Source organism: Budorcas taxicolor, chromosome 14, assembly GCF_023091745.1.
Source record: "Budorcas taxicolor isolate Tak-1 chromosome 14, Takin1.1, whole genome shotgun sequence".
Taxonomy (NCBI): Eukaryota; Metazoa; Chordata; class Mammalia; order Artiodactyla; family Bovidae; genus Budorcas; species Budorcas taxicolor.
In genome coordinates, this window is record NC_068923.1 from 77,582,455 (window position 1) to 77,608,711 (window position 26,257).

The following is a 26,257-nucleotide window of genomic DNA, read 5'->3' on the forward strand; positions in this document are numbered from 1 at the left end:
CTACCTAGGCAACCACATCCTTTTTACTTTTTTTTGGTAATGGCAACATACCTTTTATTTCACTTCCCAATGCCTTCTTTGAATCACAGTGGAATTTGTATTTATGGAAGGAGGGAAAAAACATCAACCCAAACTGGGACTACCCTATAAATACCAAAGGCTTAGAAACTGAAGGTTTCATTTTATTTGATAAAAGAATAATATGCAATATTAGGTCCATGCAGGTCAACATTCCGATTCCATAAGGTAACATCATATGATTATTTTTTTTAAAAAAGAAAAAATGCAATTGAATAATATTTATAAACTGGAGCTAAAAGAAAAGGACTCTCAAATTGTTCCATATCAGAAAAACATTTTATTTAGGAATTCCATGTACCCTATTCTCTTATAGATTTATATGCTTTCTTGGAACTGGGCTAGCCTTATCAAGAAAGTTCTCTTGTGATGAAATATAAAATCTTCCTATGAAGTTCTGTTTTACAACCAGATTTTTTTCCCCCTTGTTAGTAATGATTCTATGTTATTATCAATAACAGGTGGGCATCCAAGATTATGGACAGGCAAGTCCACTTATAAAGGAAAAGGGGCCTGACAAAAAAGGCTGTTCAGAAATCTTCTTTTCATCTTGCAAATCTATGAGAGTTTCTATAAAAACTACAAAAACATCTAGAGGGTAGCTTAGCACAGCATACAGCTCTATTTTCTTAACATATCCTGAGTAGACCAGTCCTAATACTTGTCAAACATCCTGTTGAGGAATGGAAATGAGAATGCAACTAGTACAAGTTATCGAATTTAATGATAACTCAAGCGTGAATACTGCTGATGGGTGGGGAAAAAAAAGACATCTGAGATGTCTTTGAATATCAAAGAACATTCCATACCCCTTACATATGCATCTAGGAGGACAGTTATCCACAACTGATTGAGTCTGTTAAGAACATAAATGTAACCTCAGAATGAAAGATGGTTGTTGAAAGAAAAGAACTCCTACTAGTTTAAAAAAAGAGTTATAGTACCTGAAAATTAGGAGGGATAATAATTTTGCCAGCAGGAACCTGTAGAACAATCTTCTCTCCCTCAAACAGCCAGAGGTCCCACTTGGACTGATTGATAAGCAGGGCCCAGGGTAGCAATTCTATCAATAAGGTCCTCACATATGGCTTCCAGGCTGACAGCTTCACTCGCATTGGGCTGTCCCACTGGCTCAGTTGCTCATTCCTGTGCCAAATACCACATCCAAAAGACTCAATGAAACATGATGACTTCAGGACTCATGAAACGTGTTTCAGAATTCCAGACACACAATGCTACTATGGTACCTCTTCACATCAGAGTCATGAAATGCCAAATTTGCATCCAGGAGGAAGAAACTTTTCATGGAATTATGTTCTAGATTAAGAACGAAGCAATTTACAGAATACATCTACTAGGAGATAAAGGTCAGAATGTGACAGATACATGCAAACATTTTCTTTTTTAAAATGTTTTCTGGGGAATCTAACATTTTTGTGAACGTTCATTCATTTAATATTGAGAAACATTCATAGAAAAACAGTCAGAAAGTGAAAAGTTTAAATGAAAGTTGTTCAGTCATGTCCGACTTTTTTATGACCCCATAGACTATACAGTTCATGGCATTCTCCAGGCCAGAATACTGGAGTGGGTAGCATTTCCCTTCTCCAAGGGATCTTCCCAACCCAGGGATTGAACCCAAGTCTCCTGCATTGCAGGCAGATTCTTTACCAGCTGAGCCACAAGAGAAGCCCAAGAATACTGGAGTGGCTAGCCTATCCCTTCTCCAGGGGATCTTTCTGACCCAGGAATCAAACCAGGGTCTCCTGCATTGCAGGCAGATTCTCTACCAACTGAGCTATCAGGAAGCCCCTTACCTGTCAGAATCCTTTTTATTATAGGGCCATGTGGGTTGAAGGAACTTCTCTGGCCCATAGAACTCATCAAGTATCTGAGTGACTGTGCCTCCGGGGTGTATCTTAGTGGCTATCTGCTTAATGAGGGATGTTGAGATGGGAACAGCACAGTGTGAAGGGTCATCCTCTTCTCTAGGAAATGGAAAGGAAAAACAAGAATGATTATCAGATGTATTATAAACCAATGTGTGGTGTTTTTTTTTTTTTTTTTTTTTGTGAGAGCAAGTCAATTTTTGGTGCTTTAGGGATGATGAAACAGTTTGGGGAATGAGCTGGGACTTTCCTCCCCAGTGCTTGGGTGGAGCTCTCTCATTCCTCTACAGAAATTATGTTGTCAATTAGATTTTCTGATCATCCCTCTTTTTCATTTTGAGTGCGGCTGTATTTTATCTTCAACTACAGAAGAGAACAGGAGAACACTAGGCAAGAATGATAAAAATAACATTCTCATAAGAAATCACACAAAAAACTCTATCCTTTCTTGCCCCCCTTGACAGGACAAGGTACCTTTTCTTCTGAATTTGAGGAAAAAGTTAAGGATTTTCCCAGTACCTTGCTTGAAATGTTAGGTGATGTACAAGGTCAGGTTCTATGTTTTGCAGTGGTTTTTCCTGTCCTTTTCCTGGAATAATTTGTGTTTCACTCAATCCCAGACTCCTTTTCTCCAAATGTATGATAATGGGGTCTGGAAGATGACTCCTCATGATAAAAAGAGGGCTGAACACAATCTATAAAAATAAAAGAACAGAACAACTTTCATATTTGCTTTGTTGCAGTATTCCAGCTGTTTGATGCTGAGACAAACTTGTAATAAATCTCTTCCCTGGGTCACTCTGACCTTAATTTATTTCAGAACAGGAAAGGTCAAAGTCGTATGCCATATTTTAGGATCTGAAAGCACTCACCATTCGCTGCTGCACTTGAGAGCTGGGTTCTAAAGTCAAAACTGTGCACCAGACATAAATAATGGAGCTGTTTGAAGATGGCACCTGCACATGAGAGAGAAAAGAGTTCTATTAAAACACTGAACAGTTTACTAATTAATCAAAATAAGGCGTAGATATAATATCAGTTTGAATGATAAAAAAACTTAAAGTTATTGAAAAAAGCCATTAAAAAAAAAGAATACCTAAGCAAAAACAGACTTCACTATGGCATAAAGTGATCGTGCAGTGAGTCAATGGGGCCAATTATTTCCATAAAGATGAAGGGATTTGTATGTGGAGTGACTGATAGTGAGTGGGAGACTGAAAGAGAGATTTGTGCTTCGTGGGAATGAAAGTGAGTGGAGATTGAGAAAGAGATAAAAAAAAGTATCAGGTCATCATAAAGCTTCTCAAGCGGGGAGGACACGCTTTTTTCCCTCCCATCCCTTCAAAGCCCTAGAGCATCAGAATCTTTTTCAAGATATAACTCATCTCCATCTGGAAGGGTAGAGTCTTGGCTACAGGAACTACTGGAACTGATACAAATGTGTCGTCGTGGGATGGGGAGGAAAAAATTTGAGAAGTAATATTCAAAGTCTTTGCATATTATTTCAGGCCTCCCCTCTTTTGTACCTATCATTTACTAATAAATTAAGTGCTACACTGAATGAAGAACATGAGAACTTTAAAATTTTAAATTTGCTCTGTTCTGGATTGTGCTACTTCTCACACCTGAATGACGACGCTATACTCAGGGGCCTTGGATTCCAGGCACACGTCTCTCGACCAGTCTTCATCTCCTTTGGCCTTCACACACAACTCAGTCAGTTCGCTGTTTTCTAGTATGTACGAAGGCAATTTCTGTTTGGCTGTGAGGCAGTCAAAATGTTCTCGAACCACAGCTTGTCCATCTTGACCAATGTAATGCTGAACCACTTTTAACTCTATGCTTTGAGACAAGTAACTACAGATGATCTGTCTTCCACAGATGATAATCTAAAAACAAACAAAAAACAATCAATCAACTGCTCAATCAACAAGACTTCCATCAATTCAGACTCCATGAACTGGAAATAACGCAAACTTGGGAGATATTGCAGGTTTGGTTTCAGACCACCCACAATAAAGCAAATATCTTAATAAAGAGTGTGATAAATTGCACTCTTATGCAATACAAGATCTCTGTATAAACTGATAATACAAACAACTTTTAACTTATATGCTGAATTATATTTTATCTTATTCACATTTTTCTTATAGTGTAGAAGCATTTATCTTTATAAAACACACAGAATTATCCATTAATCCTGAGAATTATTTAACTTTTCATCCAGTTAAGCATATAATTCAGGGCAGGCATTAAGAAATACTAATATCTCTTTTGCTGGAAACTGATGCAGTAAATACTTTTAGAAAGCAAATCCCTGTGTAATATGAGTTTTCACCATGGTTGAGGAAGACAGGACTTTCAGATACAGTTTTCCTTATTTGTAATATTTTTCCAGGTTACAAAATATATAATAAGTAATACATATATGCCATATTTAAAAGTCTAAGGATATGATCTAGCTCTAAGGTCTAATTTTATGTGTCAACTTGAATGGGCCATGGGTACACAGATATTTTGGCCACACATTACGCTGGGTGTGTGTGTGTGAAGGTGTTTCTAGATGAGATTAATATTCGAATTGGTAGACGTTCTAAAGCAGATTGCTCTCCCTAACTGGTGGGCCTTATCCTAGCAGCTGAAGACCTGAAAGAACGGAGAGCCTGGGTCAGGAGGCAACTCTTCCTGCCTCATGCTTGAGCTGGACACTGGTCTATTCCAGCCTTTGGAAACAACTGAAACATCAGCTCTTCTTGGTATGCTAGCCTGCTGGCTTTCAGACTGGAACTACACATCAGTTCTTCTGGTCTTCCAACCTGCAGACTGCGAATCTTAGGACTTCTCAGCCTCCATAATCATGTGAGCCAACTTATAGTAAATCTCTCTTTCCCCTTCTCTATGTGTGTATGTATATACATACATACAAGTATATGTGTGTGTACACACACAAACACAAAGACACACCCTATTTGTTCTATTTTTTTCCTTTTTGGAGAACCTAATAAGTATTTTCACAAATTATCTCTTATTTTCAAAACAACTACATAAAACAGGTGCTATAAAGAGTCCTCATATTAACAAGGAAAAAACAGAGGCAGAGAGATGTTGAATAATTGGCCTGATGTTACCCCGACTGTCTGGTCCAGAGTCTGTGTTGATCACTACCACGATAGCCTGTATCTCATAAAATCAGTACCTACCTATTAAGAAAACAGAAACAATATAAAGAGAATAAAGGCTGCTCATCATGAGATAATGTATTATAGCTGAAACCAGTGGTTCCATTCCAAATAACTTCTGTTTCTTTGTTAGTCTTTCCATTTCTTTTGCTGTCTAAATCACTGATTTGGTTTAGGCCTCAAAAAGCAGCCCAGTCCTCAGGGAAGGTGGACACCTCTCAAGACCCCTAAAGGCTGTATCACAGTTGGTACATGCTAATCCTGGTAACTCCATTCCCCCACTGCCAATGATTAGTGGTGAACATGGGGCTCTGTTTTGGCAAATAATACAAAAAGGAAGGCTGCTAAAAGTTTCTGGGAAAGATTTTACTCTTTGATAATAAGGGAGACAATTTGAGAAGAGAAAACCCTCCTTTTTTTCTGCCATGGAAGATATTAGGAGAGGATATAGATTTTGCAGCTATCTTGAGGGCAGGAAGGCAAACTCAAGAGGACAGCAGAGAAGCAGATAGAGTACTGAGCGCCTAATTAACTACTCAACACCAAACCTGCCTTAAAATAGGAACAATAGTATCTGCTTCATTAATTTGCTATGAAGATTAAAAAGCCTATTTTTGTAATGTCATGGTGAAAGCATCCTAATTGATACATTTTCCTATGTCATTAGGAGCACTTTGTAACCACCATTAAAAAAAAAACTTACTTATAAATATATTAACAATTATTTATGAACTATTATTTATCCCGGACAAATCTGCTAGATTGATAGACCAAAAATTAAAGTCATTGTTGCTTCAACTTGCATTACTTGAATAGTGAGGTTTAGCAATTTCTTGAACATTTATTTACCAACAGTCCATTCCTTAGAATCTTCTTTAGAAGGAACACGTCTGCAAAAACCAGGCTATGCTCAACTGTTATATTCCCCCTAGATACTCTGGCCATTATAATGTTTTAAAACAATATTTTCAAAATAACAAAACACACACAACTCAACTGAACTATGAATCCTAAATCAGCACACAAGATTTACTGTAGCACATGTAGGGGTTACTAGACACTTATGATAAGCCTTATGATGCCACAGCATTGCCTAATTTTGAATAAACATGTGGAAGCGCTGAGGCAGTAGTTAACTCTGTTCCTCTTCTGGATGTGTCCGGGCCTGGCAATGTGTGTTCAGTGCTCTTGCTTCAGAACCTTTGGGCCCCATGAGATTTAGGAGAGAATTTGGCTGTCTCTCACAGAAACCACAGAATCTCTGCAACCATCTGGGACTCACTTTGTCTAAAGACAAAGATCCTCTTGGTGGGTTTTTATAGTTTCATTTTCAACCAAAAAGCCTGTTAAATAGGCTTCAAATTTGATAAAAAGAAAATCCTTAAAAGTGGCCAGGGAGGAAAGGCCACTAAGATGAAAGGAAATCCAAAATGGCTGAGCCTTGGAACTGTGCTCTACATGGCTGCTCCCTCGCAGGGTTCAGCGGCAGCCATGCCTGCGTTCCTTCAAAGTGGCAACACTTAGAGCGCTGATATTTTGAAAATTATGGTTAGAATTTCAAGATTAATTTATCAGTTGAAGACAGCTACTTAATTTTTTTAATGTAGGGTTTCTCTTTAGTACACATTTCCAGGTTTCGCACCACTTCCCCTTTTTCTCCAAAGCCACAAAGATGTGTATTGAAGATTTCTACATATGATTTTACTTAGCAGGTTTCTGAACTCTTATTAGATCAGTGCCAAGAAGAATAGCAATATTAAAAGAATAATTCCAGAGCACCAGATGCACGGGAAAATGATATCTTAACCATGATTAAAAGTGTATGTATAAAGATACAAATATATATACATATATTCATATATGTACATTAAAACTTTTAGAGCCGTAAAGCTCTCCTCAATTAAGAGATGGAAAACATAGAAGCAAATATGTGTACGTAAGTAGTGGTATAATATACAAAGTTCCTGGGAAATGTTATGTGTGGTCAATTTTTATTGAATTGGAGAAATGAGAAGGGTCTAGGAAAGGCAGGGTACAGGCAACTAAACATCATTGTTCCAACAAGCTTTAGCCAATTCTCCACTGTTCAGAGGTATGGTACACGGTTAGGGTACATCAGGGAGCTGCACACACTCACCTCCCCAAACGAGGTGTGGTAATTAGGCAGCTGCGGTTTCTTGTAACTTTCCAGGCCCAGGTGGGATAGAAGGAAAGAAGCCAAGACGAGAGGGAGGAAGGAGCCCACCACGCTCTTCTGGAAGCTTGGCTCCTACCTTCCTTCCTAACCTGGCCGCCTACAGAATCCTGTGTCTCTGCTGTACTTTAACTAGAGCTAATCTGAATGTTAGTTAATCTACCCTGACCATAGGGAAAAAAAAAATCAAATGTAAAAGGAAGTAATACTTTGTGTGTGTTGGGGGGTGGGGTGTGGAGGGGAGAGGGGGTAGACAGAGAGACAGACAGACAGGAACAGACAGAGAAGTGGGGAGAGAGAGAGAGAAAGAGAAGAAAGGCTGAAAAACACTGACTGGGAAGTTTTTTTACAACTCGGATACATGCAGTGTTACGTCTGAGGTTGCCATGGTGGTCTGCTGAACCTCGTTATACCCAGGTTCAGTATAAACCACTTCCCATTTGCTTCAATTTTAGGTTAACGAATGGTTGTTTTTGTGTTTCACTTTTCCCTGCTCTGCTGAGTTTTTAAAAATGGCTCTAATATAGAGCACAGTCTCATATGATGGTGATAAGAAATGTTAAAACTCAAAATAAGTTATGTGTGTAAGGCCTCCCATGATAGTGGGAATGTAAAATGGACTTTCCCAGTTAATGTGGGAGAAGAAGACACTTCTTCTCAGAAAGGTAAATGCCATGTGGGGCTACTTACGCTCCCATTATTTCTTTCCACATACCCCTCTCCTGTCTGGCTAGACTTGACCTTTTTTTTTTTTTTTTTTTTTTTAAGAGTATTTATTATAAATGGGTAGAAGCAGAGAAAAGTGTGAAAGGCATTCTCCCCCCAATACCCAGAAAAGGATTATTAACATTTAACAGGACAAATAACATTTGGAAAAGTCCTGAAATGTGATTTGGCACCAGATGCCTTAAAATCTATATTTGGCATTAACAGAGAGAGTGATTAAAATAATTCCTTAAACTCTCAATGCACGGAAAATTTTTTTAGCTCTGATTTGAACCCTTCTTAAATATTTAAGGTTTAAAAAATGCTAATAGTTTGAAAAACTCATGAAGTCGGCAGATGTTTTAGGAAAAATATATATTTAGTTATTTAAAAGATTAGTGTAGTAGCAATAAGACTCTGGTAAGTCAAAACAGTGAATTTTGTCTAAGAAATAAAGTACATCTTTTTAATTTGGAAATATGTATCAAGCATTACAAAAATATTCATGTCCTTTGGGCATGTAATTTAAATTTTATAGCAATTATTTTAAGGACAGATACAGAAATGTGGCCATATATTTATACAAAAGATATTTATTGCAGGATCTATTATAGTGACCAACTGGACATTAACTGAATGTTCAACAACAAGGAAATGTCTAGGTGTGTTTCGATATACCATATGGCAAATGACTAGGCAACCATTAAAGGGATAACTTCAGGACTTTTAAATAACAGGAGAAAATAAACATTACATAAAGTTAGAAGAAGAAACAAGTTGGAAAATTGTGATTACAGTTCAATTTCACTCAGATGGTAAGGAATCTGCCTGCAATGCGGGAGGACCTGGGTTCGATCCCTGGGTTGGGAAGATCCCCTGGAGGAGGGGATGGCAACCCACTCCAGTATTCTTGCCTGGAGAATCCCCATGGACAGAGGAGTCTGGTGGACTACAGTCTACAGGGTTGCAAAGAGTCAGACACAACTGAGCGACTAAGTATACAAAGTCAGATTTTGAGTTGTTTCAAAGAAAAAAAGTAGAAAAAAACTTACCAAAGTAATAATAGAATATATTTTTTGGTTGGTAGATTTATGAGTAAGTTTAATTTTCTTCATGAGGCTTTTTTGTGTTTCTAGATATATTTTATAATAGTTAACATAAAAATAACAGTGTGAACTAGTATTTATTGGGTGTTTTCTATTATAAAAGGAATCTGAAGCATAAAACAGTTAAGAAATTTGCTTAAGATCATATAGGTAATAAGTACAAGGGCTGAGAGATCTTTTACAATCAGAAAAAAGGTAGGTAAAATTTTGTGAGAATTAAAAAATGTATTTTTCATGACAAATTTTTTTGACTTATGGTATATACTGTTGCAATAGTATCTACTCAGGTACAGTGTATATTCTAATTTATCCTGAAATTTAATATCAGTTCTTGAAAGTAATAATATCTATGGCAAGAATGAGGTGTCTATATGTAGCAACACAAAAACACATGTGTTGCTCATGCCTGGAAATATTTCATTATTATAATAATAACTGAAGTTCATTGGGTTATGACAGTGGGCCAGGCACTAGTGTAAGCACTATACATATACAAACTTCTGTAATTCTCACACCTACTTCACGAGGAAGGCACTATTATTATTCCCATTTTACAGATGAGAAAAGTGATTCACAACGGTAAATAGCAGCTAGCAAGGGTGCCTGTGATTTTAATCACCAGGACATATCTTTAAAACATTTCTCCACAGAAGGACCCTGCCACTCCACTGATTGGTAAATGTCCTCTAAACTCTGAACACAGAGCTGAACGAACTGGAAAACTTCAGACCAGAGCTATGGTAGTCAAAGCATCTGAGAACTTGTTAGAAATACAAATTCTCATGCTATACCCAAGAGCTACTGAACCTGGAACTCTAGGGGTGGGAATCCAGCAACCTGTGCTTCATTCAACAAACCTTCCAAGGGATTCAGAAACATACTCAAGTTGAAAACCACTAGCCTAGAGGGAGAAACATTAAGGGGAAATATGCTAATTCCTCATGATTTTGGAAGGCTTAATATAGAGGAGAGGCAACAAGTTGCGTGTTTTCTGTGTATGCCTCCCAAGTTCTGAGGAATGGTAAAAAAACTGGCTAAATGGTAACAGATCTTGGCTCAAAATTAGGGAAGAATTTATTTCATTCAAAATTAGGAAAGAATTTATTTCATTAATAGCTGGAAGTGACCGACAGCTGGAAGCTGCCATGTGAGAGAATGAGCCTCTCGTCGTTCAGAGTATCCAACAAACACTGTATGACCATTTCTCAGGCACGCCGGTGAATGGGAAGGCAGACCAGGCATTCTTGAGAGAGCGTGAGTGATGGAATCAGAAAACCAGTGGGTGCTGGGCAGATGTTTGTTGAGAGCACATCCATGAAAGCAAGCTCTGAGGGCAGATGGAAGAAACGATTCCTGTTTTTAAGACTTTCCAGCTCAAAGCCCACTCTAGCCATGCTGGTCTCCTCCTGAGTCCTTGGGTAAGATCCATCTGTCCCGTATTTGCATCATTGTTTATCCTATACTGCTGAGTGGGAATGCCCTCTCTTAATCTCAATTCGACATGCTTTGTAAAGCCCAGTTCAGGTCAAATCTTCTTAGTGAAACCTCTAAATTCCCTTCACACTTACTGTCAGCCATACACTTTGTTGGGTTTACATCAATTTATCTAAATTTACACTTTGAGAGCAAAGGTTGTGTCACATACTTCGAGTCTTCCATTTTACCCTGTTCTACAGGAGACAATCAACAAGTACTTGGGGGAATGGTCAGTTGACGGGGAACACTCCTCCATGCTTTTTTCTGAGACCCTGCTGCTACCGTACTCTTCTCACTTGTTGCTCTCAATAATGAGAGCACGAAGTCCAGCTCCCTGATTAGGTGCAGACCAAGAATGCACACGGGACGGGTCCTACTGTTCACCTTACGGGTTACCTCCTGCTTGCCCCCTGGGCACACAGCAGTGAAGGGGCCCCAGGTGCTCAATACGGAAAGCTCCCTTTTTCCTTTTCCAGGGACTGGTGCTGTGTCTATCACGTCTTCAGTTCTCATAAGCTTTGGAAAGATTGTTATAATCCAGATGCAGATGTATATGTTAAAACTCTTATGACAAATCCAATTACTATGTGTGCAGTGAAGCCAGTTTTCAGATTTTAATACTTCCTTTTTTTCTTTCCACTCTTGTCATGTGCTCCATGCTTGAAAAACATCTTTTAAAAACCACATTTTCACATCTTAAGAACACAAAAAAGTGTCAGATACTTTCTTTTCCCCCTTTGCAGTCTTAGAACTTCAAAAACAGCCAAAAGGAAGTTTTATAAAATACGTAAAAATATGTGCTGAGAGCTGAGGTTTTATAAGCCAAGAGTTAGACTGCAGTGAATTTTTACTGCAGTTAATATTAACTCCTAGGAAAAGAACGCTTGCTGGAGACCCAGGCCCATTCTGCCATGGGAAAGAACCTTGACACTTTCTTGCAGGTTACTCTTGCATGCCTGAGAATCAACTCTTGGTTATCCACTGCTGGATTATCCAGGGTCCCCACCATCCTTGGCTTCTTTTCCTTCTCAATAAAGACCCTTTGGCCATTTCACAGCTCATTAGCACCTCCACCAGAAGGTAGGTGGTGACAGGGAGAAGAGGTGAAATGAAAATCAGTAAATTTTACTGCTCGTTAGCAGCTCTTGTAAAAGACCTGGGACAAGGGTACGAAGCCATCAGCATCATCAGGATCAACAACAAACACTTAGTGAGTGTGCATGTGCATGGCTGGAGCAGGCACAGCTAGGAAGAGCTCTGTGATTTTTTTTACGATTATTATTTGCATCTCATTAAGTTTCCATTCCATTATAACATCCAATGATTCAGAGTCGTCTGGGCCATGGACACACAAGAACTTACCTGTTTTTGCACGCCGCTGACTTGCTGAGCCTTGATGATGAGTGAAGCAGTTCGACCCTTGTACTGAATAGTTCTAATAAAGGTCCCCGCATGGTCCACACTGAAGGGCTCTGACCAACGCCAATTGCCCCAACCTTCAATACAGATGTGTAACAGCTGGAGAGAGAAACAATAATCGTCATAATGCCAAAAGTGCCAACAAAAATCTAGTCCTAAAATGAAAGTCTCATTGCTGGAAAACCTTCCTATTTGTAATACTTAGCATCTGTTTTCTTTCTAACCTGCATTATTCATCCACTTCCAGCTTATTCAACCAGGCTAAGAATAGCAAATATGCCACATAGAGTCAATGCGGTTTTCCAGATCACATTTTAAACCTTAAAAATAATTGTCCTATCAAATGGTGAAAGGGCCTGTTGAACATTTGAGGAAAGACTGTTTCATTCATCTGGAGGACAAGAAGGCTGAAACGTGAGATCAAAGAATCATGGTCTTGGCTGATAGTTTATTCCTTCCTCTGGCTAGACAGTAATTAAAGCTAAATTTGGTTTGTAGCATTATTTTTGACCCTAAATTGCCATTCTTTATTTTTCCTTTTGATAAAGAACAAAATAGCAATTTGAGAATGCAATTCATTTAATATATTCATTCTCCTTATGAGATCACATATATCATATTAGAAATACCTTTAACATTTTGAATGTCTGTTCTATTCCTTTTCTTAGTATGTATTTATTGTAATTTTTACCAGTTGAGTCCTTGATCCACATTCACGTTTATCCACATAGTACTGCCACTTTTAGTAATACTTAGATTTCTTTCATGGACATCAAATACTTTCTATTTCTATTGCTACCTATTAACTGCAACTAAGTATTCCAAACTTAAGTCCACTAACTGAAAAAGTATTCCAAAACAACAATGACTGTTTCTTTAGGATACATGTTTAAATGAAAATAAACAATGTTCCTGTTGTTCAGTCACTAAGTCGTGTCCAACGCTTTGCGACCTCATGGACCGCAGCATGGAGGCTTCCCCGTCCTTCACTATCTCCCACTTATGTCCACTGAGTCAATGATGCCATACAGAAATAACACTGACATTTTAGGAAGAAGGTTTAGATAATATACAAACAACAGTTCCCTTCATATCATACATAATGTTTAAAAGAGCTAACCAAAGGTTAATCACATGAAACATTTTCCAATTAACAGAATAAATAAAACTTTGAAAATATTATATAAGAGCTATCACAATGGGCTCTTAAATACATTAAGGACTTCATGAGAATTGCCATAATAATGAAGTCTTTTGATTAGCAACATTATTTTTTAGTTTAAACATTAAGAGGAACCCTTATAAAGTGCTTAAACTTGAAAATTTCCCAAGGTCACTGTTCATCATAATGTAACGTTTGGTGGAAAATTCAGAGATTTTTTGTTTTGTTTTTAAATATCTTAAAATACTTAAAAAAAATCTCGTAACTCATCTCCCTGCTTTTAATATGGCCCCACTCAGTTCTTCCTCCATACAACTGCCAGTGATCTTGTGAAATCAAAAGGCTACCAGTCAGATGATTTCTAAAAAAAGAAGTCTAACAGCAAAAGAATAAAAAAATAAAAAAATCCTGGACAGCAAATAAAATACCTTTAGGGAAAATTTGGTTTTATATACAGTCTTCAACATAAAAGTACCAGAGTATCTTTGATGTTTAAATATTAGTTACAGGGGAAAAAAAAGAAAAACAATAGTGGTGTTTGGAACCATTTCAGTTTTTTGTAGCAGCAACTGGGAATAAAGCTCAGGGTACACACAAAACTAAAAGAAACAAAGAAAGTTGTTTTCTTTGGAGGGACTAGTAGCTGGAAATGACAAAAAATAATGAGGCAAGGTACTTAAGGTCAAGCTCAGCTGTATTTTTCTTGAAAATTCCATAGCTTCTAAAGAAAGTTTTAATGTACACAGCGTAATTTTAATTGAGGAGTGTTCACATTTGCATATGAGCTCAATCTTAGGTAGCTGTTCACTCTGTGTGCACAGCTTTTAATGACGGAATGTCACCAAGGAATATGCTGTCGGGTTTTGCTTGGCAGCTATTTGTTCTCAAAACGTTGGCACATGTATCACATATATTGTCTTTGAATTATGAAAATTCAGATATGTTTGGAGTTAGTGCACACAGAAAAGTTAGGTGGGAGAAAAACATGACGTTTCTTCCCACCTGTATGACCAACAGAATATTTGTAATGTCTGGCCTGCAGTTAAAAAACATTTAAATACCACTGGCAACTACATGTATATATAATTTAATAGGGAAGGAATGACATTCCTCAGAGAGAAAAATCTACAGAAAGGAATTCAGGAGGCCTGGCAGTACTTCAGCCCTAGTACCCCAGTACTTCAGCAGTACTTCAGTACAGTGCCCAGTACTTCCCATGGCACTGGCAGGGTGCTCAGGTACTCCTGGACATCAAATGAGGGTGGAAAATCCTGTACTTGTTGGACTGATTCACTAAATTTCACTGTTATAGGTACTGAGAAGTCTCCATTTAATAACAAATACCCATATGTCTATTTTTATTTCTATAGCAAAGAAACTATAAAATCAGGCATAAAAATGTGAAATTTGTATTAGATTGCCTAATCCTAATGAGACTTGTTTCTATTATTGATCCAATACATTTTTATTAGTCAGATACTATAAGGAAGGCAATATGTGAAAGACTATGGAGGACATAAAAAAGAGCTTTAGTCTTTATCCCACAAGGAGCTTAAGATTTTACAGGAAAAGTAAGGCCTGTATAACTAACCCACAAGACGCATTAAGAGAGGTACACACTGATACAGGAGTCTGGAGGAGAGAGGGCTTGTTCAGGTTGCTGTGATTATGAGAGCTTCCTAAAGCATTTGAGCCTGAGAGTTTGGGTAGGACTTCAATTGGTAAAGATCACAGTCACTGGCCAAGGGGAACAATCTGAGAGATGAAGTCAGAAGGTTTGCTTGGGGCAAAGTTCATAGTCTCTATTGGTTGGAAAAGAAGCAACCTGTCAAAAAAAGAGTGAGGATAAGGTCTGAGAAGCAGATCTAGATGGTGGCCAGCCCTGATGATTTGCTGAGCTAAGGAATTTGTGCTTTATTCAGGAATTAGCCTTGTGTGCAGATGAGCGATGTGTTGAAAGGATGGTGAGAGCAGAGTGTGGAGGGGTCTGGACAACTGCAACAGAATGAGAGCAATGTGGGCCAGAAACAGGAGAGAGGAAGGATCCGGCTTAACAAAATATCACTATCCATTCTGCCTAGAGCCCATGGTGTCTTTAACATTCTCTTAACAATTTGGAAATTTTCTTTCCCCTTGTTTCCATTAAGTTTCCCTTTCAGATTCACTTCCTTTACCATCTTTCTTTTCCATTCAGGTTTTTCACTCTCTGTGGCCTACTTAGCTAGTGTCTAATTTTTTCCATTGGAGGAAAAACAGTCAAATAGGAACCACTCTTGTTTGAACTTTTCAGTGGGAAATGAAATGAAGCATAAGGCAGGTTGTACAGTAGCCACACTCAATGGAAGGCCTCAAGGGGCTACACTGACATTTTTTTCTAGCAGACTGCCCTATTCCAGGGCCACACTGGCAGCAAGATCAAATTCCACTGAAGACCTCAAATGGGAGCATAGAACTTTCCACTCATTTTTTTCAATAAAAAATAAAACTTAAAACTGAATTACTGATCAGGGGCTTGGGGATCAGCTCTCAGGACCACCCACAGTCACATCCAAAGGGAGAATTCCTGAGTCGACAGATTACAGAGGAAAGAAAAACAAAATGAAATCTAGGATAACAGGGTACACCAAGGAAGAGAAAAGAGGAGGGCTGTTAAGAAAAACCTTTAAATGATATCTGAAATATAAATGAAAGTACTAGATACTTTTCTGTGAACTTTATTTCACTATTCATTTAAAAATTGTTATCAAGATGCTTTCTACCTAGTCAGAAATTGAAAATTTGTCTTCGGAGTTATTTGCATATTTTTTATACTTTATAGTAATTTATTGTACAGTAATATGCAATGTTCCAAAAAGAAACTGAAAATCTAAATAATGTAAACGTATTTCTCCAATATATTTTATTCTTGACAGAAATTTTAGTTCTGAAAAGTTATGTGAAATGCAAGTGAAAGAAACTACTGAATATACGCTTGTAGTAAATATATAGTATATAATATATATTAATGTATACAAAAGCTTAAGCATCATATTTGTTTTTTTAACTTCTAAACTCATATTTATATCCCAAGATCCTAGTGCACAGTAGGCACTGAATAAAATGTCTGTTGAATAAAAAATCAGGATTTTTGAAAAATAACCAAAATAACCTAAAGGAGATATCAAAAAATTTTAGTGGTGATATTTGGGCATAAAATATCATAAAATGAGAATCAAAATAACAGAAACAATTTCTATTTTGAGTGACCTTTCAATATAGATTTATAGATTTGCTTTATGTGGATAACAATACTAGATTAAGTTACACATCAATGAAATCCCTAAAATCTGTAATTCAGACACTGCAACATGATACTAAAGCATAAAGAAGACCCTAAATGATATATACCAGGTAAGCATGACAAATGAAAATTAAGTTAAAATATGAACAAATTCTTGTCTATCCAAAATAACATCTAAAAAGCTATAGATCAAATTAAATAGATCAAAGCTAGATTGCTTGTTTAGAATGCATAAGTGGAACTGACAGTACATTTCACATCAATAAACTAACATGAAAACAAAATGAAATATGTTGCTCATTATTGCTTGTTTAAGGCAGTTGAATTTCAGGATGTTCAGAGTATCTGAAATAATGCTAGAAAATATCTAGATAGTTGCCAATCCTTGGTGTCACTCTGATTCAATATTAGAACTCTTAGGACTCTATATCTCCTTTCCATATTTATAGAGTACAACTTAAAAGAATGATAAGGTAGAAATAAAGCAAATTGAATTATTTTCTAGTGGACAACTTGGATTCTTTGATGCAGTGTATTTTGGAAGAAAGAGGAGAAAGAAAAAGATTTTCAAATCAACCTTCCAGGGGGTGATATAATGGTCACTGTCATCACCCAAGTATCAATGACACAAAAGATGAGAGCTTACATGCAGGTTTTCTCTCAAGACTGTTTGAATTACATGAAAGCTACAAATTCTGTGCAACTGCGTAAAGCAACCTCTTACAGGAGAAGGGAAACCTGGCACACTCAAACAATGGTTAGAATGAAAGTTGTACCTGGAGAGTAATCTTTCTATAAAAAAATCTAAGCTTCAGATACTCACTGGACTCATAAATTCTAAATAGGAATTTATCTTGATAGAATAATTATAGACATGTGCAAAGATTTACCTAGATGTATGTTTATTCCAGCACTGTTTTAATAATGAAAATATGGCATTACTAGGACATTAGTCAAATAAAATATAGAAAAACAATAATAGCTATCAGTTATTAGACACATACTTTGGGCTTTCCTGGTGGCTCAAACAGTAAAGAATCTGCCTGCAATGCAGGAGACCTGGGTTTGAACCCTGGGTCAGAAGAGCCTCTAGAGAAGGGAATGGCGACTCACTCCAGTATTCTTGCCTGGAGAATTCCATGGACAGAGAAGCCTGGCGGGCTACAAATCCATGGGGTTGCAAAGAGCTAGAATGATGACTGAGAGACCAACACTCACTTTTTCTTTCACTTCCATGTATCAAGCAGTGGGCTAAGTGCTTTTTATATATGCTCTTATTTATTCCTTAAAATAATCTTAGGTGGGAGATACTTTTATTTTATGAATGAAAAAGCAAGCTGAGCTACAGAGAGGCCACAGTGCTCAAGAGGGCAAGATGTAAGATTTGAACTGAAGTGTGCTTACGAAGAATCTCTTTTCTTAATCATACTTATACTATAGAATCCTCTGAAACTATTGAAAAAAAAATCACAGCATGAAAAAAACATGAACAGTTTTACTTAGCCAAAGATTAACCAGAAAAAATTGCATTATAAAAAGATATGTGCAATATATACTCCATTTTTGTAAAATGAACAAAAAGTATACATGTTTATTCCTAAAGGGAGAAAAATGGCTAGAAAATATACCAGAATGTTAATAGTGGTTATCTTGGGGATGTGACTTTCCTTTTTATGTGTGTGTTTTGTGTGCTTTTATGTAATTTCCAAATTTCACACTATAAATATGTATTACTTTGCAATCAGATAAAAATTAATGTTATTAAAATCAAAAAAGTTCAACAGAAAGCATACAGAGCCTTCAAGTAAAAAGAAATTAGACATTTCTATTTTAAAAACTCAAAATCAGCTTCCTGCATGAAGTCTCCCCACCTGTCCTGGTCAGTGTCACAGATTTCCCATTTGCTCTGCTGGCGTTCTGCCGAAAGGAAGACATGAGACTCAGTTCATTTCTGAGGCCTCCATCACTGCTCTTCACACAAGGTCTGTCTTGCTGTATTATTTACTCATATGATTCCTGGGGCAGTTTAATGAAACTATTTGAGGGTTTTTTCCCCCCTAAGGCAAAATGTTCTTCCCCTCAGTTTCGCAAATATTTTCAGGATTCCCATCTACTAAATGCTCACCATAAGTCAACTAACTGTACTACACGTGGTGGTGGTTTACTCGCTAAGTCGTGTCTGCCTGTTTTGCGACCCCATGGACTGTAGCCCGCTAGGCTCCTCCGTCCATGGGATTTCCCAGGCAGGAGTATTGGAGAGACTTGCCATTTCCTTCTCCGGGGAATCTTGCTGACCCAGGGACTGAACTCATGTCTCCCGCATTGGCAGGCAGCTTCTTTCCAATTGAGCCACCAGGGAAGCCCACATGATGGAGACAGAGACGAATGAGATGCACACTGAAACCCTCACAGCGTAGCGGGAGAGGTTCAGCAAGAAGCAGCATAGTGTATAGTTTACGAGAGGAAGAAGAACAATGTAGGACTCTAGAGGAACTATGCTTGCATGTGTGCTAAGTTGCTTCAGCCGTGTCTGACTGTTTGCGACCCCATGGACTGCAGCCCATCAGGCTCCTCTGTCCATGGGATTCTCCAGCCAAGAATACAGGAGTGGGTTGCCACACCCTCCTCCAGGGGACCTTCCCGACCCAGGGATCAAACTCTTGACTCAGGTCTCTTGCACTGGCAAGTGGGTTCTTTACTACTAGCGCCACCAGGGAAGCCTTATTATGCTTGGAGAAGTTAAAACGTGTGACCAGAGATTGATATATTTTACTTATCCAAGGAAATAACATGAAAAAAGATACTAGAATAGAATAAAAGATATTTTTGTTACTTCTCATAAACAAAAGCAGGTGACAGCCAAACCTGGATTGGTTTTTCCTGGACAAAATTCATGTCTAAAAAACCCACACTGATTCCATTACAAACAAGTCATAAAAGTAGCAAACTATAGCTTTTGAGATGGGAATACCAGACCACCTGACCTGCCTTTTGAGAAACCTGTATGCAGGTCAGGAAGCAGCAGTTAGAACTGGACATGGAACAACAGACTGGTTCCAAACAGGAAAAGGAGTACGTCAAGGCTGTATATTGTCACCCTGCTTATTTAACTTATATGCAGAGTATATCATGAGAAACACTGGACTGGAAGAAACACAAGCTGGAATCAAGACTGCCGGGAGAAGTATCAATCACCTCAGATATGGAGATAACACCACCCTTATGGCAGAAAGTGAAGAGGAACTAAAAAGCCTCTTGATGAAAGTGAAAGAGGAGAGTGAAAAAGGTGGCTTAAAGCTCAACATTCAGAAAAAGAAGATCATGGCATCTGGTCCCATCACTTCATGGGAAATAGATGGGGAAACAGTGGAAACAGTGGCAGATTTTATTTTGGGGGGCTCCAAAATCACTGCAGATGGTGACTGCAGCCATGAAATTAAAAGATGCTTACTCCTTGGAAGAAAAGTTATGACCAACCTAGATAGCATATTCAAAAGCAGAGACATTACTTTGCCGACTAAGGTCCATCTAGTCAAGGCTATGGTTTTTCCAGTGGTCATGTAAGGATGTGAGAGTTGGACTGTGAAGAAAGCTGAGCGCCGAAGAATTGATGCGTTTGAACTGTGGTGTTGGAGAAGACTCTTGAGGGTCCCTTGGACTGCAAGGAGATCCAACCAGTCCATTCTGAAGGAGATCAACCCTGGTATTTCTTTGGAAGGAATGATGCTAAAGCTGAAGCTCCAGTACTTTGGCCACCTCATGCGAAGAGTTGACTCATAGGAAAAGACTGATGCTGGGAGAGATTGGGGGCAGGAGGAGAAGGGGACGACCCAGGATGAGATGGCTGGATGGCATCACGGACTTGATTGACTTGAGTCTGAATGAACTCTGGGAGATGGTGATGGACAGGGAGGCCTGGCGTGCTGTGATTCATGGGGTCGCAAAGAGTCAGACACGACTGAGCAACTGAACTGAACTGAACTGAATAGCTTTAAGTAGGGAAAACCATTAGACCATTCAGGTATGACCTAAATCAAATCCCTTATGATTATACAGTGGAAGTGAGAAATAGATTTAAGGGACTAGATCTGATAAATAGAATGCCTGATGAACTATGGACGGAGGTTCATGACATTGTACATGAGACAGGGATGAAGACCATCCCGATGAAAAAGAAATGTAAAAAAGCAAAATGGCTGTCTGAGGAGACCTTACAAATAGCTGTGAAAAGAAGAGAAGTGAAAAGTAAAGCAGAAAAGGAGAGATATAAGCATCTGAATGCAGAGTTCCAAAGAATAGCAAGAAGAGATAAGAAAGCTTCCCTCAGCGATCAATGCAAAGAAATAAAGACGACAGAATGGGAAAGACTAGAGATCTCTTCAAGAAAATTAGAGATACCAAGGGAACATTTCATGCAAAGATGGGCTCAATAAAGGACAGAAATGGTATGCACCTAACAGAAGCAGAAGATATTAAGAAGAGGTGGCAAGAATACACAGAAGAACTGTACAAAAAAGAGCTTCACAACCCAGATAATCACGATGGTGTGATCACTCATCTAGAGCCAGACATCCTGGAATGTGAGGACAAGTGGGCCTTAGGAAGGATTACGACAAACAAAGCTAGTGGAGGTGATGGAATTCCAGTTGAGCTACTTCAAATCCTGAAAGATGATGCTGTGAAAGTGCTTCACTCAATATGCCAGCAAATTTGGAAAACTCAGCAATGGCCACAGGACTGGAAAAGGTCAGTTTTCATTCCAATCCCAAAGAAAGGCAATGCCAAAGAATGCTCAAACTACCGTACAATTGCACTCATCTCATGTGCTAGTAAAGTAATGCTCAAAATTCTCCAAGCCAGGCTTCAGCAATATGTGAACCGTGAACTTCCTGGTTCAAGCTGGTTTTAGAAAAGGCAGAGGAACCAGAGATCAAATTGCCAACATGTGCTGGATCATGGAAAAAGCAAGAGAGTTCCAGAAAAACATCTATTTCTGCTTTATTGACTATGCCAAAGCCTTTGACTATGTGGATCACAATAAACTGTGGAAAATTCTGGAAGAGATGGGAATACCAGACCACCTGACCTGCCTCTTGAGAAACCTGTATGCAGGTCAGGAAGCAACAGTTAGAACTGCACATGGAACAACAGGCTGGTTCCAAATAGGAAACGGAGTATGTCAAGGCTGTATATTGTCATCCTGCTTATTTAACTTATATGCAGAGTATATCATGAGAAACGCTGGGCTGGAAGAAGCACAAGTTGGAATCAAGATTGCTGGGAGAAATATCAATAACCTCAAATATGCAGATGACACCACCCTTATGGCAGAAAGTGAAGAGGAACTAAAAAGCCTCTTGAGGAAAGTGAAAAAGGAGAGTGAAAAAGTTGGCTTAAAGCTCAACATTCAGAAAAAGAAGATCATGGCATCTGGTCCCATCACTTCATGGGAAACAAATGGGGAAACAGTAGAAACAGTGTCAGACTTTATTTTGGGGGGCTCCAAAATCACTGCAGATGGTGACTGCAGCCATGAAATTAAAAGACGCTTACTCCTTGGAAGAAAAGTTATGACCAACCTAGATAGCATATTCAAAAGCAGAGACATTACTTTGCCAACAAAGGTCCGTCTAGTCAAGGCTATGGTTTTTCCAGTGGTCATGTATGGATGTGAGAGTTGGACTGTGATGAAAGCTGAGTGCCGAAGAAGTGATGCTTTTGAGCTGTGGTGTTGGAGAAGACTCTTGAGGGTCCCTTGGACTGCAAGGAGATCCAACCAGTCCATCCTAAAGGAGACCAGTCCTGGGTGTTCATTGGAAGGACTGATGCTAAAGCTGAAACTCCAATACTTTGGCCACCTCATGCGAAGAGTTGCCTCATTGGAAAAGATTCTGATGGTGGGAGGGATTGGGGGCAGGAGGAGAAGGGGACAACAGAGGATGAGATGGCTGGATGGCATCACCGACTCAATGGACATGAGTTTGAGTGAACTCCGGGAGTTGGTGATGGACAGGGAGGCCTGGCGTGCTGCGATTCATGGGGTTGCAAAGAGTCGGACACGACTGAGCGACTGAACTGAACTGAACTGACTGACAGCTTTAAATCTTTGTGCAAACAACTTACTGTCAATATAATGTGGAAAATTAACTTTATATTATGAACTCATTGGCTTAGATTCTTCTAATAGCTTCTAATCGACCATAACCCAGATAGATCCCATAACCCATGGGATTTTGATCCTGGAAAGGAAAGAGTCAAACTGGAACAAAAGTCATTGTTTCAGGTCAGATCTTGCTCTCAAAGCAGCCATGTGTACAGATTCTTGGGGATGAAGAGAGGTGAGAGTTAGGGAGAGGATCTGCCTAAGAGAGGATGGTACAGAAAGGGAGGCTGAAGAGGCAATGAACTCTTACATCAGGAATTGCCACTTATTTTCCGAGCACCAGTCATCAATGAACACCAGAGAGTGAAGCATTAAAGGGACTGAAACATAGTAACTGATAGTCATTTGGCTGTTTGAAATTATGCTATTCACTATGTGGCTGGTCTTTCTATATATATTCAGAAATAGTAGCTACCAGGAAACAACAGATTCTAGCAGCACCCCAGTGTTTATTTTTATGAATGGTTATCACAAGGCAAACACTGATGAAGGAAAATCAGGAAAAAATAAACAAAAAAAACAGTTGCGTGAATGAAGCAAACTGTAGCTTTGCATGATTTTTGACAATTCACAATAACAAAGAAGCATGGGAGGATGTAGAAAACTTTCATCTGTGTATAGTTGAGAATATTAGGAAATGCCAGCTGGAAAATGGGAAGTAGAAAAGGAGTTGACTTTATTATCTGCCCTTGAAGCTGGAGAATAAAAATCACCATTCCACAAATAATATAGTATAACAAAGGACAATCCATAATATGATATAGTCATTAATAAATAGCAAAAAGGACATAAAAATAAGCCATGAGACCTTTGAAAAGATACTGCAAAGCAAAGGAAAAAGCATATGACTGACATTTACATACTAGAGAGAAAAATAAATTAAAAAAAAAAAAGAAAAAGTCAGGTGAAGAGTAGTGGTACTTTCATATATTATCTACAAAACTATGATGCTTAATGAGTATTGCTTGCTAAAAAGCAACCTAAAAGAAAAATAATTCACTTCACAAATTTTTTTTTTCAAAAAGATTTAAGGAGCAAATTTTCTCATTAGTTAAAATACAATGCTATGTAAACTTTTGGGGAATTTATTAATCGTGAAATCAGATATAAGCGTATACAGTTAAAAAAAAAGCATGAAATGATATATAGGCTTGTTTTAAAAAGGTCATTTCAACATTACACATATCTGTTGTTTTCACGTTTCTAAAGCGCATGGGCTTCCCTATATTTAAATGACATACAACTGAAAAAACAGGAGCTGTGATACTAATAGCTGCCTTAAGTCTAGAACTGTGTGATAGTCTTTGAGGCTGTTCATCCTTAATGCTACCATAAGGGGCTGCAAAGTGAAAATTCAGACAAATTTTACATGTATGCTTGTGTGTCTATACAGAAAAGGGTGGTCTGTCTGTAAAATATGAAATAATTAACACTTAAAAATAAAATAAAATAAATACAAACAATGCTTGCTTAATTGAGTGACACTAACAGTCAGAAGATTTTGGTGCTGGGTAGACACACTTGACAGAATGATAGTGAATGGCTGTCATGCTCATGGTTGAACCCAGCTCCTCAGTGGAAGAGATAAGGGTAAGTTGGATCGAAAGAATAAAGAATTCTTTAGGTAAGCCAATAAACAGAAGCCAATAAGGTAAACTGGAGACACTGTTTGATAGTCATTCAGACTTGGATAAATGTTCTGAGCTTGTGAGCCAGATTGTCAGTTCTTGTTTGCTTGAAAATCAGTTTTGACTAAATACAAATATAAACCATGGAGGAAATCTAACAAAAGTTTGAATAAAATTGTTCTTTAAAATTTTCTTTTAAAATGTTCATTCATCATTTAGCAAAATTTAGTTGAATGTAAAATAGAAGACATGCCAACATGTGTCCTAAGAAAAGATCAGGTAGTTCTATGCAATCTGTAACTTATTTCCAGTGATCATGGCCATTTAGACAATTAAAATTGTTATGCCTAATTTTTAATTAGAAAAAAAAGAAGTCAACAGATGGGATATAAAAGACATCCAAAAGTTTTACAGTTATTTATTTTCATTTAACTAAACTGCCTTGCCATACTAAGAAAACATTTTTGTAAAGGTTAAATAAAGTATTTCATGGCAACCGCTGCTTCTTAGTGCCTGTATAACAAGAAACATGAGCCAGCCAAAGTTGTGCAAGTTGGTTTTCTTTCCCAGTTAGGGAATGTGGTATCTAAGACCTTGTCCTAACTCATTTTATCCCCAAGTGTAAGTCAAGCAAGTCAAATATGAACTAATGCCTGAAGGGAAGTCCCTGACTCCAAAAGTATGGATTATTTCACATTTATCTTAAAATCTGCTCTCAGAGTTCTTAAAATTCACTAACTTGGCAAGTCAGGAATTATCATGAGAAATGAAATAATTTCATAACTATGAAGTCATCCAACATTCCATGCATCTGACACTCATTGGGCTTGGCCATGTCTTGGGCATTTTTCTGACCTTTAGATAATAAGCTCTTCAATATCCTGCTCAGCATGGAAATAATTAAAAAGTGCCACAGTATAATAGGTATGCCATTGTCTTTAACAGAGTTAATGCTTTTGTTACACAGGCTTGTGGTAATAGGTTATGATTAACCGCAATCACATTCTGAATGCTGAAATCTTTATAACATTCTTAATCAGTATTTCCCATTACTTACAAATGGCAAAATACCATGCTTTAATGGTCCAGCTGCATTCCCTTTCTCCAAGCACTCTGTATTAAAATTCACATTTAAAATTAGTTCAGTCAAGGACCTTTATGTTTAGACATCAAGAATTCACATTTGCAGAGCACTAGCTTGTGAAAAGCCTTTGAGTGTCTCGTAAAAAGCTTAAGGGATCCTCAGTACATTTTTCTCCAAAGCTATATTTCAATATCGAAAATTTATTGCCAGAGAAGGGATGGTGAGACCATTAGCAGCACCAGCAGTCACTCCTCTGGGTGCTCCACAGTTGAAATAATCCCCAGTTGTGCCCTTTTGTGCAGGCTTGTAGAAAACTCTAGAAATCAGTCCTGGGACTGGATAAAGTGTCTTATCACAAACTATCTTTGCTACTTTCTTGTGGAAGACTTTACAAGTCTTAACAAGGTCACACTGCAAACCATTTTTACATAGTGATTTTGAAATATACAGGAAAAAAAAAAAAGACCCCAAACTTCTTCCTCTCATTTAAATAGAGTAAATGTATTTACCGACAGAAAACGAAGAAATTCCAAACACCTCTATCCATTAGATATTTAATGACCAAAACTGCCAGGGTCCCATTTACTCGTGACTTCAACAAGGCACTATAACCTTCCTCAGAGGACATAAGTTTCTTGGAACCTCTCAGGAAACAGAAAACATTTGACGAGAGAAAGGTGAAGAGACAAGTCTTACTATTTTGCTGTTTCAGTGACTGCTTAGAACTAAAATAAAAAAGCAGCTGATGGTGACTGGCTAGTAGGTCCCGGGTACTCAAATGGAGTTAGTGTTTACAGAATATTTTGGATTAAAATCCTTGCCAGATGGTCCCACGAACTGTTTACCTCACTGTTGATTTTAGCTATCTTAATGTCAGCAACAATAAAAAGAAGC

The 26,257-nt window shown here is 38.0% G+C and overlaps 1 protein-coding gene across 1 annotated transcript in view; it reads right to left on the reverse strand.

The window, feature by feature from the left end:
* VPS13B (vacuolar protein sorting 13 homolog B) overlaps nucleotides 1-26,257 on the reverse strand; it is a 775,227-nt gene that overhangs the window by 53,938 nt on the left and 695,032 nt on the right. Inside the window, exons 43-48 of the mRNA XM_052651420.1 lie at nucleotides 11,990-12,145; nucleotides 3,593-3,856; nucleotides 2,840-2,923; nucleotides 2,487-2,662; nucleotides 1,896-2,066; nucleotides 1,023-1,224 (exon numbers count right to left, since the gene is read on the reverse strand). Coding sequence (XP_052507380.1) covers nucleotides 1,023-1,224; nucleotides 1,896-2,066; nucleotides 2,487-2,662; nucleotides 2,840-2,923; nucleotides 3,593-3,856; nucleotides 11,990-12,145 — 1,053 coding nt within the window. The remainder of the gene's footprint in view (nucleotides 1-1,022; nucleotides 1,225-1,895; nucleotides 2,067-2,486; nucleotides 2,663-2,839; nucleotides 2,924-3,592; nucleotides 3,857-11,989; nucleotides 12,146-26,257) is intronic.